Here is a 15,710-nt window from a genome sequence, read left to right as displayed (position 1 = left end):
ACAAGCATGCAGAGTAAAGATTATGCATCGTCACCAACTAAATAAGGTTAAGGGAGTGCATGGAGAAGATAGATTACACAAGGCAAGGTTGACGTGCAAAAAATCCTGTTCTTGAGTCAGTTCTGATAACTATCAAAGGTCTTTGGCAGCAACTGAAGTTCTCTGCTTTTAGATTTACAAACTATGCATTTAGACAACTTAATCCCAAGAACCAGTTGGACAGCAAAGCTTTTCAAACAGCTCTTCAGCAACTGAATGGAGGGGTGTGTGTGTGGGTGTTCTCCAAGTGCTTCCCATTAGCATTTCTATGCAAAGCAGGAGGAATCTCAAGCTAAAGAAGAATGCCATTTCACGAAGAGAGCTGTTTTTGAAATCTTGAGAAAAACTGTATGAACCTCAGATTACAAGATAATACATAGAAGGGGAAAAATCATGAAGGAACCAGAGCTTTAACAAAAGATCTGGAGTTAATGGCCAAAGGAAAAGTGAACAAGGGGAAATTGTTACAGAGTCTGATGGCGAGGTATCCAGCAGCAGCTCTTATGTGATGACGACCCTCGATCAGTTTCAGTTCATGAACCCTGAGGATGTGGACAAGTTGCTTGGAATGGTGCAGCCTATCACTTGCCCTCTTGATCCTTGCCTGACATGGCTTATAATATCTGGCAGAGAGGCTGTTGTAGAGGTCCTGGTAGAGATCATAAATGCTTCTCTGAGAGAGGGCAGGATACCGCCTTGTCTAAAGGAGGCCATCATTAGACCGCTTCTGAAGAGGCCTGCCTTGGATCCCTCAGAGTTAAGCAGTTACAGGCCTGTCCCCAACCTTCCATGGCTGGGCAAGGTGATTGAGAAGGTGGGTGGCCTCCTAGTTCCAGGCGGTCTTAGAGGAAACTGATCATCTTTCTAGACCCATTTAAAATTGGCTCTCGGGCGGGCTATGGGGTGGAGACTGCCTTGGTCAGCCTGATGGATGATCTTCAATTGGGAATTGACAGAGAGCGTGTGACTCTGTTGGTCCTTTTGGATCTCTCAGCAGCTTTCAGTACTATTGACCATAGTATCCTTCTGGAATGACTGAAGGGATTGGGGGTGGGAGGCACTGCTTTGCAGAGGTTCTACTCCTACCCCACAGGCAGATTCCAGATGGTGTCTCTTAGAGACTGTTGTTCTTCAAAATCTGAACCTTTGCAGGATGTCCCTCAGGGCTCCGTATTGTCTCTGATGTTTAACATCTACATGAAACCGCTGGGAGAGATCATCAGGAGATCTGGTGCAGGGTGTTATCAGTATGCTGATGACACCCAAATCTATTTCTCCATGTCAACATCATCAGGAGAAGGCATAACGTCCCTAAATGCCTGCCTGGAGGCATAATGGGCTGGATGAGGGATAACAAACTGAGGCTGAATCCAGATAAGACAGAGGTACTTATTGTGCGGGGTCAGAACTTGGGAGATGATTTTGATCTACTGGTTCTGGATGGGGTCATGCTCCACCGGAAGGAACAGGTACGCAGTCTGGGGGTTCTTCTGGATCCAAACCTCTCCCTGGTGACCCAGGTTGAGGCAGTGGCCAGAGGTGCTTTTTATTGGCTTCAGCTGATACACCAGCTGCATCGGTTTCTTGAGATGAACAACCTCAAAACGGTGGTACATATGCTAGTAACCTCAGGACTGGATTACTGCAATGTGCTTTATGTGGGGCTGCCTTTGTATATAGTCTAGAAGCTACAGTTGGTTCAGAACGCGGCAGCCAGGTTGGTCTCTGGGTAATCTAGGAGAAACCATATTACTCCTGTGTTAAAAGAACTACACTGGCTGCCGATATGTTTCCAGGCAAAATACAAGGTGCTGGTTATTATCTATAAAGCCCTAAACAGCTTAGGCCCTGGGTACTTAAGAAAACATCTTCGCCATGAGCCCCACCGCCTGTTAAGATAACCTGGAGAGGTTCATCTGCGGTTGTCGCCAACTCGTCTGGCGGCTACCCGCGAATGGGCCTTCTCCGTTGCTGCCCCTGGACTTTGGAATGTGCTCCCTGTTGAAATAAGAGCCTTCCCATCGCTGGCAACTTTTAAAAAGGCACTGAAGACACATTTATTCACCCAGGATTTTAATTAGATTTATAGTTTTAAAAAATACTGAGTTTTAAATGTTTTAAATCATTTTAATTGATAACTGATTTGATGCTTTAGATTATTTTAATTGTGAACCACCCAGAGACGTAAATTTTGGGCCGTATAGAAATATTTTAAATAAGCAAACAAATAAAAATGCAGCCAACTAGGTTTTATTTGGTTCAGGCCCCAAGTAAAGACAGAAACATATAACAAGGGTCCATGTGATGTCAAATTTGACTGTCAGAGGATCTCAAAGCCAATCTTGCTACGTAAGATTCTTTCGTTTGAAGCAACAGGAATTGAACACAGAACCATATACATGTACAAAATGGTGCAGACCTCTGCCTCCCACCGCCCCTGCCAGTAATTCAAGACTGACAAAACTATTACATGCCCAACAGAGTGAGTCAAGTTGAGTGCAGAGACTTCTTCCACACATACACAGGGCAAGGGGCAATTTTCAACCATTCCACCTTCCCTCTGCAGCCATCTGTGCCTCCTGAAAATAACTATCCCTGTCTCCTGAAAATATGCCCAAGAGTCTCACAACTTCAGCAACATTTTTGAAAGACATCACTGGCCCTACATGCATGGAAGTGCCCACATATAACTCTTATTCAGTATGTTGGGAAATATGCTTTGCTACATAATTTTATGGAAAAAGTAGTGAAGTTATAAAAAGCCAGCTACACTTGCATACAGTAATTTTTGAAAATACAGGAAAACCTCGTTATTCTCAGTTCTGCCTATCTGCGGGGTGTCTCACTGACACCCATTTTCAGTCTTGGCAGATACGAAAGGGTTAAATCCCACGTATCCGTGGTCCTAGAGGGCCAGAAGTGACTGTGGCAGTCACTTCAAGTAGCCATTTTGTCTGGAGCAATTTTGTGGTTCCTTTCCTTACAAACATGGACTTTTAAAAACTTTTTTCATTATCTTTCATAGTTTTGGGGGGCATTTCAGGGCATTCCTGGCTAGATAGGGAGATTCCTGGCCACATACAGACCCCATGGAACATGCCACAGTAAGGTGGGTTTGGGGTTTTTTGTTTTTGCCTTTTTTCGCATTTTCCCTCCACTTCGGAACCTAACCCCACTTTCCCCATAGCAATAATGACTCATTACTTGTGGTTCTATTATTCGTGGCAGTAGAAAAGGAACAGAACCCTGCAGGTAACGAGGCTCTCCTGTATAATGTTTCAATGTCATAATCTAAACTCAGAACACATATCGGACCAGGATGCAGCTTGATAGTATTTTCCCTTTCAAAACATGCACGTATACAACCAACTTTCAAATCCAAAGCATTCACTTATAGAGTTGGAGAGATAAGGGTATTTCTCTTCATATAATGAATGGTTGTTTCAAGCATGAGCCACCTTTTCACTGGAGACCAGGTTGAGAAAGCACATGGCAAAATACCACCACCAGTTACTGCCCTGCCACAGAGAGGCCAGATATCACAACTCTACTGGTTTTAAAATGTACGCAGAAGAGAGAATCGCAGTAAGCCACTGGGGCTTATCTAACACAGACGAATAAATAAGAGGCTGAAGGCCAGTTCAAGCAAAACATCTTAAGTATAGCAAAGATGCTTTGACGTATACACTTGTGTGTAAGATGTGAATGTAACACATATTTACAAACATGCGTATCAGTGAGGTACTCTTCTCACCAAGTCAGGATTGGCTGTAGCTCCTTGCAGAGCACACACTGTGGTAAGCCTGAGATTGTTATAACCTATGTGAAACTATCAGACAGCTCCAATCTAAAGCGTTTAGAATTGTCCATTTAGCCACTTTGATCAGACAAGATCTGAGCCTTTTCTCTTTACTTCTGCTCTCTGCCTTGCAAGGGAACTGTGTGTACCAGGTAGCACTGGAAACAGAGCTGAGTCAAGGTTAGATTCAAAACTTTGTTTAGCCTACTATCCTTAAGTATCCTTACTTACTTTCCTTAAGTAAGCTTATGAGATCACCTGGCATTGTCCATGTGTTCACCTGGCAATGTCCCCAATCAACTTCACAATGCTTGGACCAATATTAACCAAATTGGGTACAACTGAGGACACCTCAACGGCATAGGTTGTGATGATGTTATGGATAGTGGTCAATTTTTGGTGGGTGTTTGATCTAACATGGACGGGGGTGGGGGGCCTGAGCAGAGCCATTGTGATCCAAGAAAAGCCATTTTTGCACAGTCTTGTTTTTTTTCTGAGGAAAGCAGCTGTTGTGCACTTTGTGCATGACCTTGACTTTTTTCCTCCCAGTCAGGGCAATGAGATAATCAGCACTTGACTTTTTTCTTTTAAATTGTGAGGAGGGAAAATGAGAGTGAAATACTGGTAACTAAGGCCTAAAACAGAGTGTTGGGGCAGAAGAGAAAGATCTGCGGCTTGGAGACATCTGGGATGGAAATACCAATCTGCAAACTGTTCTTTTAAGTAAGACCCTCCGGAAGAGAGAGAGAAAGTACTTTGTATTTTGGAGCTTGTTTTTGTATTTTCTTTTGATTTTGTCTTTTTGTTCTTGCTACTATCCTTGCAATTGAAAACCTCTACTTAAGTATGCCTTGACATCAATGACCAAGAATTAATGCTGTTTTTCCTTTTTGCAATATAAGATTAGGGGAGAAAAGAGTCCCTCTTCATTTTTTTACTTGTCTGGACTATCCTTGGCCTAGCATAGCTTAGGACCATAGGTGTTTGTTGGGCAAGAGGCAGTTCTCAGCTGAAACACATCTCTCCCCTTTAGGCGTGTTATACACATAACATACCCACACCAATTCAATATGGCAGATATGGAAACGTTTGAGAAGCAAGTGGGCTAACTTGAAAACCACCTAACCGATTTCAACCAAGTTTGCTAAAGCTGTAGGGATTCATAAGGATGCCCCAATGGCATAGGTTGTGATGTCATCCACCCCAATTCAAGATGAATGTGAATGTTTGAGGTGCAGCTGGGCTAACTTGTGGACCGTCTAACCAATTTGAACCTAATTTGGTGTAGTTGTAGTAAATTACATATAGGGACACCTCAACAATGTGATGTCATCCACCCCATTTAAGATGGTAGACACGTGAACATTTGAGGCTGAAGTAGACTAACTTGTGGGGATGGTAGTTATCAATTAAAATTATAGTGAAAGCAAATTAGGCAGATTAGTTCTTACCAGAACTTGCCAGTTTGTTTCTTTGTCCTTGTAGCCCTCGGTACACAGTGAAATCTGACTCATGCCAGCAAAGGCTAATCAAATTAAGTCTACACAAAATCTTCTGCACTTTATTCTAAGATGGTTAAGCTGAAGACTATAGGGCTTTCCCATAATGCTCAGTTTTGTTTGTCCCTATTCTGGTTTGACATACTTGTCAGCCAGGCTGAACAGACCTAGTAGTTGCCTCACACAAACCAAGTGCTTCCAATAACAACCCTGACACTTACCTGCAGCTACAAGGTACAGGGCAATCTGCTGTTTTTGAAGCAGATTACTTCCCACAAATGACTCTCACTGAAAACCCTCTGATAAAGCTTCTGGGGAAACCTAGGAATACAGTTTGAATGTGAATGACTAGTTAAAGCTACCAAGGTTATTCTGATTCATGCTACAAGGCCATTTCTTCACTCTGTTCTGTGTAGCGTACAACACATACTGTAAACAAATGCAACTTCCATCCCTTTAGTGAGCACACAGACTACCTGGAAAGAAGCTATGGAGCCATGTAAACCAAATCCCTACTCAACTGCTTTCTTTTGAAACTGCTCCCCTAGTCCACATATGCAATCCAGGCTACAGTGAGACTTTGTCAAAAAGCAGATGTTCACCACAGACAGCTCTAGTTAACACAAGAGCTCTAGGTACAGCCACACTTTACTGCTTGCCCAAGTTTAGGAGAGTCGTGTGGATCCACAAAAAAGAATGCATGGATTAAAGACTATATGTATTTATTATTTAGCACATTTTTATACCGCCCCATATGTTCACAATCAAACACACACACACACCCCACAATTTAAAATTTAAAATACAGATTAAAACTCTAAAAATTAAAACTATAATCTAAAAGCCTGACTAAACAGTTATGTTTTCAGATCCTTCTTAAAAACAGCCCAAGAAGGAGAGGGTCTGTTTCATTAGGAATAGGTCCCGGGGCAACCCTGGAAAAAGCCCGGTTATGATTTGCCACTGAGCCGGTGGCAACCACAACTAGACCTCCCCTGATGATCTTACTAGGTGGTGGGGTTCATGAAGAAGGCAGTGTTCTCTTAAATACCTTAGACCCAAGCTGTTAAGAGCCTTATAGGTAACCACCACCACTTTGTATTTCGCCCAAAAACGTATTGGCAGCCAGTGTAGTTCTTTTTAAATGGATGTAATGTGATCTCTCAGGTAACCCCAGAGACCAACTGGTTGCTGCATTTTGTACCTGCAGCAATTTCTGGACAACATACAAATGCATCCCAAGGTAGAACGTATTGCAGCAGTCAGGTCTGGATGTTACCAGCATATGCTTTAACCAACCAAGGTATACTGCCGGGTCGTTTGGAAGGAGGGGGGATTGAACGGCACTGTTCTACAGTGGTTCCATTCCTACCTCTCTGGCAGATTCCAGATGGTGTCACTTGGAGACTGTTATTCTGCAAAGCGCAAGCTAAAGTGTGGAGTTCCACAATGCTCCATACTGTCTCCAATGCTTTTTAACATCTACATGAAACCACTGGGAGAGATTAGAAGGAGATCTGGTGCAGGGTGTTATCAATATGCTGATGACACCCAGATCTATTTTTCCATACCAATTTCATCAGGAAATGGCATAACTTTCCTAGATTATTACCTGGAGGAGATAATGGGCTGGATGAAGGATAACAAACTGAAGTTGAATCCAAATAAGACCAAAGTGCTGTCTGTAGGGGTCGGAACCCGAGATGGTTTAGATCTGTCTCCTCAGGACAGGGTTACAGTCCCTGTCCTGAGATCAGGTACGAGATCAGGTTACAGATCAGGTACGTAGTCTGGGAGCACTTCTGGATCAAAAACTCTCCCTGGTTTCTCAGGTCAAGACAGTGGCCAGGAGCACTTTTTATCTGTTTTGGTTGATACACCAGATACATCCATTTCTAGAGGTAAATGACCTTAAAACAGTGGCATATCTGTTGGTAACCTCTAGGCTTGATTACTGTAATGCACTCTATGGGGACAGCCTTTGTATGTAGTTCGGAAACTACAACTGGTACAGAATGTAGCAACTGGTACAGAATGTCTGAGAAACCAGGGAAAGGTTTGGGTACAGAAATACTCCCAGACTGCATACCTGGTCTTTCCGGGGGGTGCAACCCCTTCCAGAACAGGCAGATCTAAGCCACTTCCTAAGTTCCAACCTCCCACAATGAGTATCTCCATCTTGCTTGGATTCAGCTTCAGTTTGTTCTCCCTCATCCAGCCCATTACCACCTCCGGGCAGGCATTTAGGGAAGTTAGGCTATTTCCTGATGAAGCTGACATGGGGAAATAGATTTGGGTGTCATCAACATACTGATAACACCCTGCACCAAATCCCCTGATGATATCTCCCAGCAGTTTCATGTAGAAGTTTCATGTAGTTTCATGTAGAAAGGCACTGGAGACAGTATGGAGCCTTGTGGGACTCCATGCCAGAGTTCTTGTTTTGAAGAGCAACAGTCTCCAAGTGACACCATCTGGAATCTATCCGAGAGGTAGGAGCGGAACCACTGCAAAGCTGAGCCTCCCACTAACAACCCCTTCAGGCATCCCAGAAGGATACCATGGTCAATGGTATCAAAAGCTGCTGAGATATCCAAAATGATCAACAGAGTCATACTCCCCCTGTCAATTCCTAATTGGAGATCAGCCAATAGGCTGACCAAAGTCGTCTCAACTCCATAGTCTGCTCAAAAGCCGATTTGAAATGGGTCCAGATAATCCGCTTCCTCCAAGACAGCCTGGAGCTGAGATGCCACAACCCTCACAATCACCTTGCCCAACCTTGGGCGGTTGGAGACAGGCCTATAATTGCCCAATTCTCAGGGATCCAATGCAGGTTTCTTTAACAGTGTCTAATAATTGCCTCCTTGAGACAAGGGGGCATCTTGCCCTCCTTCAGAGAAGAATTAATGATCTTAGCAAGGCCCTCTCCAATGAGCTCACTGCTAGACCCACTCCCAACCCCTTCAGGGGCTCTAGGATACCATGGTCAATGCCACCAAGAGATCTAAAAGGACCAACAGAGTCCCACTCCTCCATTGATTCCTAATCAGAGATCATCCAACAGGCTGACCAAGGCCATCTCAAGCCCATAGCTGGTTTGAAATGGGTCCAGATAATCTGCTTCTTCGAAGTATGCCTGGAGCTGAAACACCACCACCCTCTCAATCACCTTGTCTAACCATGAGAGTTTGGAGACAGGCTTATAATTGCCAAACTCTGAGAGAGTCAATACAGGTTTCTTCAACAGTATCTAATAAATGCCTCCTTGAGACAAGGAAGCATCCTGCCCTCCCTCAGAAAGGCATTATTTTAACAAGACCCTCTCCAATAACCTCCCTGCTAGATTGTTTAAAGCCACGTCAGGCAAGGATCAAGGGGACAGGTGGTAAGGTGAAGTGTCCCAACCAGCTTGTAAATCCTCATGATTTACAAACTCCCGAGGATAAAACTGAGCCAATTTAACTATACAAGAGGAGCTACTGGACACCTCCACAGCAGACTCTGCAGTAACTGCAGAGTCCAGTTCAGCTTGCACACAAGAGATTTCATCTGCCAAAAAAAAAAAACCCTCATTAAAAACATCTTAATGGGTAACTGATGGATCCAAAATCTCATTCAAGGGAAGAGCATGTACTATCCTCTCAAAAACTACACTGGACATTAGCTTGCAGAAGCAGTGCGGGCAGAAAAGAACTACTTACTTTCTTTGCACATTGACCGAGCATAGATATTCAAACACACCCTGTGGTGTAATCCTTCCCATCTTCTGGGAAACACACTAGCAGGGATTCAAACCAACAGCCTCCTGCTCTCTAGGCAGGTTGCTTCCCCGCTGCTGTATACCAAGGGGTTAATTTAGCAGCAGGTCGGAGGACGCTTAGGAGCAATCATGTCTACCCAGCACATGCAACAGAAAAGCTTAGGCCTTGCTTCTCATAGGGAACACGATCCCTATATATCTTCCTGCTCCCAAGATCAGCTGGGCAGATATTGCTCGAGGTGCTCCCCATTTGCAAAGTTACACCTGCAGCTGCCTAGAATACGGATCCTTAAGTGGTGACACCACAATTAAGGAAATAAGTTTACTGTTGTAGTACAGGTCATAATACACAAATTAAAGCATAACAAAAGTCAAAAAACTACAACATACTTAAAGAAAAACAGATAAGACATATTAAGACAGTAAAAAACATAACTTAACATGCGTGAAAATAAAAAGAGATACGACGTTAACTGTAGTTACAACTCTGATGGGTACAACTTAAATAAGAGAGCTAGTACTGAAACTACAACACAGCCAGATGTGTAGCAGGGCTAGCAGAAACAGTTCTCTTCCGAATTTTAAAAGGCAATAAAGCAAAAATGGCCACTTGATAACATAAATAAGGAAGCATATATGCCAGCAAAAAACACATTCTGTGTGTGACCTGACAAAGTGTTTTTTTCTCTTATTGTTCCATAAAAAGGGGCAGTGTAGGATGTAACGTTTAATGTCCTCCACTTGCCCCTGGTCAAAGGGACAGAGGTGCTGTTCCATGGGAAATTTGTGAAATCTTCCCTTAAGATATACCAAGGGCATGGTTTGAGAATGTAAACTGGTAAATGCATTCCTTAGTGATGTGTTGGTGAGGTTGAGTAGGTACTGCAAAATGGATCTGTTTTCTTGAAGTGATATTCAAGTGATATCTTGATACCATAGGGAGAACTTGGAATTTTCGACCAAACCAGTGACTCAGTTGGTGTCCTGCTCAAGGAGTCAATCGCAGATTCCCCCCCCCCCCAGCCAGGACTTAAGTTCCTCTAGTGAAGGCAGGGAGTATATTTGCAGAATATGGGATAATATATCTGCTCACTGATTTCCCTCTTGGTGGTGGTAGTGGTGGTGGTGCCAATAGCATGATTGAACTAGATGGTCTTTCAGAAGGTTGTCAACATTTCTTAAGATGTTTTAGCAGTATCAGATGGATTCTAACACAGATTGAGAGCAGCCCTGCCTCCATTCTTAGATGCACAGCAGGGCTGCCCAGGAGAAGGCCCAGAATTTCCCCCAGGAAATTATTTGGGACTATTTCTAATGTCTCACTCACTTTCACATTCTACCCCCAAGTCTCTGCCCCATACAAAAGCTGCAGAATTACTTTGCCCTGAAATATTTTAAGTTCAGGAGTGATTAATTGACTCCTCCTGGAGAAGAATTTTAAAATGATTCCCACTGTATGTTGTGCAGTTAATAGGGCTACATTAAGATGGACTGACCAAGATAAAGATTTCTGAAAGGAGACATCCAAATATTTAAAAGGAGAGGCATTGCTCTATTTGCCGTGTGTTAGTTGTCCATCTGTGTTTGATTCTACTGGTACCAGAACCAGGGTGGATTTGATTTAAATCAAACTGATTTAAATCACGATTTAAATCACGATTTAAATCACGATTTAAATCACTAGCAGGGTGGATAAAAATCAAAAAAATCCGATTTAAATCAAAAAAATCCGATTTTTTTGATTTAAATCGGATTTTTTTGATTTTTATCCACCCTGCTAGTGATTTAAATCGTGATTTAAATCGTGATTTAAATCAGTTTGATTTAAATCAAATCCACCCTGCCAGAAACTACCACTTTTGTTATATCATAGTTGATCCTCAACCTTTCCTTGCAATAATTGGCCAATCTGATCAGCATTCTTCTAAGCCTGATCTCCACACAAGATATAAGTGCCATATAATCAGCATACATCAAGATCGAGACTTTGTGCCCATTAAGTGAGGAGGAGAAAAATTTCTCAGATTCCATGGCCTGTACTATATCACTGATAGAAAAATTAAATAAAAAGGAAGCAAATAGACACCCGTTTGACTCCTTGTTTAATAAAATGGGATTGGATAGCTATCTTTGTCAGCCTACTCTCATTCTGGCCGTGAGATTAGAGTGCAGTTCAATCAGTAACCTGAGCAGTTGTCTGTCAATGTCAGTCCTCTTAAGCTTTTCCCACAATCCACCAACAGAGTCAAAAGCTGATGAAAGGTCAATAAACACAACATAAAGGTGTTTTAAGGAGTGTTAGCATATTTCTGGATCAAGGCCTTCAAAGTGATGCAGTGATCTATTGTGCTGTGACCCCTACAGAAGCCTGTCTGCTCTGGGTGAAACAATTTTGTCCAATATCTGCCCAATCCTCCAACTTGTTTAAAAGGTGTTGAATGTGTAATTTGGGGAAATACATCCAGGAGGTTGATTAGACAGTAATTAGAAGGCTTCCGCCTTTTTGTATATTGCATAAATAAAACTGGGGGGGGGCGGGTGTGAGATGGGACCGCACAGGTGTTGTTATCAATTCTGGAGAAAAGCCTCACTAAAATGGAAGTCTACCAGTGGACATTCAATTTAATGTGCCTCAGGAGGCACCATGTTCTCTCCAGGGGCTTTCCCCAGGGTCAAGGCAACAATCAACTGCTTGCACTCTGGTGCCGAGATTGCAAGCTACTCTGGAAGGGGGCCAGATTCAGGAATTTGGTACTGTATTCATAACTTGTCTCATTCTGAGTGCTATCATAGATGGCCAAGAAGTACTGAAACCAGGACTCAGTTGGGATATGTGCATCTGAGATGGAATTAGACTGAATACCAGTTGCTACCAGTTCCCAGAACTTCCTATCATTTTCCTGGATTCTACAGAGACCCATTGATCTTTATAACACGAGAGTAAGTTTCTTAACTTTCAAAAACTGCTTGTATTGAAAGCGGAACTGTATTAATGATTGAATCGAAGGTACAGATCTTTCCACCCTAACTCTGGTCTGGAGTTGTTGCAAGACTTGTCTCTTAAGCCTGCATTCCTGGTCAAACCAGCCCTTCCTTGTACAGTCCCTCTGAGTGACCTGCTGTGGTCAAATGGGAGCTCACTGTAGACGGAATTAGCGTCGGAGCTGGATAGTATTGCAAGTTGCCTCTGTTTCAGCAACTGCTGTCATCACAATTATCAAACAGGTTTATCAGGCTGATATCAGGCCTAGAAAATATGTTTAGATCTCACAAGCTTTTTATATGTGGTAAACTTGATTTTTTCATGGCTAGCTAGTTCAGTTTTCATATATGTTTTTATACTATATCTCATTTTATTTGACTTTAAAATCATGTGCACATTGACCATTTTTAAAGGAAGAACTTCCAAATTTTGGAAAGAAATGAAACCACATTAAAAATGTTGCATTTTTGACAACACAAATAAGCTTCTCCGGGGAACTACAGAAAAGTTCAACATTTTAATTGGGGGGGGGGGAATCAGGCTCTTTCCTCTACAAGAATTCTAAACCACATATTTCAATCCATCATGCAGCAGAAGAATACCAAAGCAAAATTAGATCAATGCAAAACCTACATTGCAGAGATTGGGCCCCTGAGTAGGAAGCAAGAGCTGTGCAAACTTTCATAAGCAAGTACTGAGTCAACAATAAGCCAATGGTTTATTGGTTTTATAGAAGCTGATAAGTTGGCGATACAATGTGCATACTAACACTCTTCACAAAGACCCTTTATTTCACAAAAAGGTTGGTACAATTTTATGAAAAGTTAGTACAATTAAAAACATTTCGGCATACACACCATCATCAGTTTCCAATCAAGCACAGAAAAAGACCTCTTCTGTTCCCCACCCATTAAATTCCTTTTATCTATCAGAAGAGATTCTACTACTGCAACCTGGTAGGTGAAAGGCTGAGAAAACAAGTCTGTGCTACTTTAAACTAAAGTATTCTATTCCTGAAATGGTAATGTTCTACTGAAACAGGAGCTCCAGGATTGCAACACAGACCATTCACACTATTTGAAAGTTATTTGAACTGGAAATTCAGTTTACTTTCATTTGCTAAAGCGTTAAATTTCCTTATGTTAAAAACATCGAAATCTATGCATAATATCTTAGGGAATGCAACCATATTTATCTGTGGCAAACTTTACTGATTTTAACTTCATATTTGTACCAACAGGCATTGGAAGTGTATTCTTAAACAAAGGATACATTTTCTTGAAGTCACAATGCAGTTTCCAAGTCTGCCCAAGATAGGACAGGACATGCTATCAATGTGCTTTCCCAGCTACTATTATCCTCACTCCCAGATCTTTCTAGGAAGCAGATTAAATGAAGTGAAGGCATTTCTGCACAATTCAGATGCATGGGCCTATTAGAGCTGTCAACGGTTTTCATGCAGTATCAAACCTAGACATGCAATTACAGAGCAAGTGCAGAAATTAGCCAGTGCCTGTTAAGTGTCATATACCGATTTCTTATTGGTAGAAACTGGTGTCTAAGTGATACAGTGAACTAATTATAGGCATAACTCTCAGCAACTACACTTCCAGAAGTTAGAAGCCCTAAAGATTCCAAGCCTCGCTAAGCCTACTCCAACTTTCAGAGCTACAAACACTGAATCGTCTAAGAATTCCTTTTAACTACAGGAGGACAATGTGATGGGGTAGAGGTACAAAGTTTCATCCACTCAAACCCTTTTCACTATAAGAAGAGGTGCAGGATTGCACTGTTGCAGATGTTCTGACAAATCTACTCCCTTCCCAGAACATGAGCCCTTTGCTGTTTGTACTGTGGAAGAAGAGATGGGAAATGTTACCAGCAGCAAGATTTCATTCCAGCCCAAGTTGGTGCAATAGGGCCTTGTGCTGACATTAGGACACCACCACCCAATCCAGTGAGTGGTAGACTGGATGAGGCAGTTTGACCTAAAGCACAGGTTTTCCCTTAGGTTAATAAGTAATTTTCAACAAATGACAAATCTTGTGGTTCACTAGCCAACTATGCTTTTCTCTGATCCCATAACTCTTTATTTTCAAGCTGAAATATTTCTAATGTTTTGCAAAGAATTATAAAGTGGCTAAGTGCAATGTAAATGTGTTTTTAAAAAGCATCTTTAGATCAGCACTGTATCTCTAGTTCACAAGTGGCACAAAGTGCAACCATTTTATTGCAGCAGTAAATAATACTTCCATATCCAAACTGCTTTTATTCAACAGTCATAAAAACCAATACCACTTAACACAAATGCTGAAGTGCAAGTCTTAAGAAACGTAAGAACAGCCCTGCTGGATCAGGCCCAAGGCCCATTTAGTCCAGTGTCCTGTTTCACACAGTGGCCCACCAGGTGCCACTGGGAAACCCACAGGCAAGAGCTGAGGAGATGCCCTCTCTCTGGCTGTTACTTCCCTGCAACTAGTATTCAGTGGCACCCTGCCTATGAGGCTGGAGGTAGTCTTCTAAAGATAAATGTACATTTCAAGTACAAGACCAAAAAAAAAAAAATGTTTTCATTAATTAGTCCCCAATATGGTAATTGCTATTAATCTACTAATTTAGCAGTAAGTTAATGCCAAATGTGCTAGTGTTGTTGTCTTTTAAACTGGTCATTTAAGGTTTCAGTATACTTTGTGGTTGCATTTGTTTATTGATCATGGACTTTGATTTCTATTCCAAAGACTCAAGGAAGATATAATTCCATGGTGGCGGCAGCACATGACTGGAGTGCCACTCTGCAAGAATACACAGAGATTTTAGTATTGCCCTTAACTGGAAGCCAACCATTGCCACATTTCAGAGAGCTTTTCAAAAGTTTTTTTTTTTTTAAAGGCTATTCGCTATTGGATGTGCATGCATACAGAGGAGCAGCTATGTACTTTGCGGAATAACTTCTTCATTTTAAGACACACAGAAAGCCACCCCCCTCAAGCGTGGTAAAAAGCTTGAACATCACTGCTTTAGGGGAGTACCTCCTTACTCCTAACCCAGCCCAACCCCTCAGAAATCCACGTTCCTGGCCGCGCACACATCTTGCAACGTTCTAGTGGGAAGCCCTGGTACTTGCATGTTGCCAACGCGTGCAACTGGATTTTCCAGGGCAGCCACACTCCTGGGGAACTCCAGAACTAACTAGTATCTTGCAGCCCCCTTTTAGCACTTCCAAGAGATTTAAATCCCTTGCAGCGGAAGTTGCGGCGGTGGCGCCAGGCAGATCCCTTCCCAGCCCGTATACTCGCCTCCTCCAGAAACTTGGTGAGGTCATACACGCGATGGTGCAGGATGATCCAAGTACTCTGGCTGTGATTCTGCTTCTGGATCTCCTCGAGAGTGTAGTAGCGACCCCGCCACGGCTCTTTCCCGCACTCTTTCTTGTCACCGTCGCTGCTGGGCTTCGACATCGCCGCTTCGCTCTCGCCTTCTCCTTGCCCAGCTGCTCAACTCCAAACCAGACCTTAGACCACGAAGCGGGGAATCTCGGAACTTGCCCCTTTGACCCAGAAGGTCTCTAGCCTCTCGCGCAAGCGCTGATTGGACGGTTAGCCGAAGCTCCCCCCCCCCCGCCTATCA

General features: G+C 42.7%; 1 protein-coding gene across 1 annotated transcript in view; it reads right to left on the bottom strand.

Annotated features, from left to right (window-relative positions):
* LOC128322240 (cytochrome b5) overlaps nucleotides 1–15,710 on the bottom strand; it is a 30,295-nt gene extending 14,585 nt beyond the window's left edge. Inside the window, exon 1 of the mRNA XM_053243151.1 lies at nucleotides 15,380–15,710. Within this exon, the coding sequence (XP_053099126.1) occupies nucleotides 15,380–15,541 (162 nt within the window). The 5' untranslated portion in view covers nucleotides 15,542–15,710. The remainder of the gene's footprint in view (nucleotides 1–15,379) is intronic.

This window comes from Hemicordylus capensis, chromosome 4, assembly GCF_027244095.1.
Source record: "Hemicordylus capensis ecotype Gifberg chromosome 4, rHemCap1.1.pri, whole genome shotgun sequence".
Classification (NCBI taxonomy): domain Eukaryota; kingdom Metazoa; phylum Chordata; class Lepidosauria; order Squamata; family Cordylidae; genus Hemicordylus; species Hemicordylus capensis.
The sequence above is the reverse complement of the archived record's forward strand: the minus strand, read 5'-3'. Positions and strand labels throughout refer to the sequence as shown.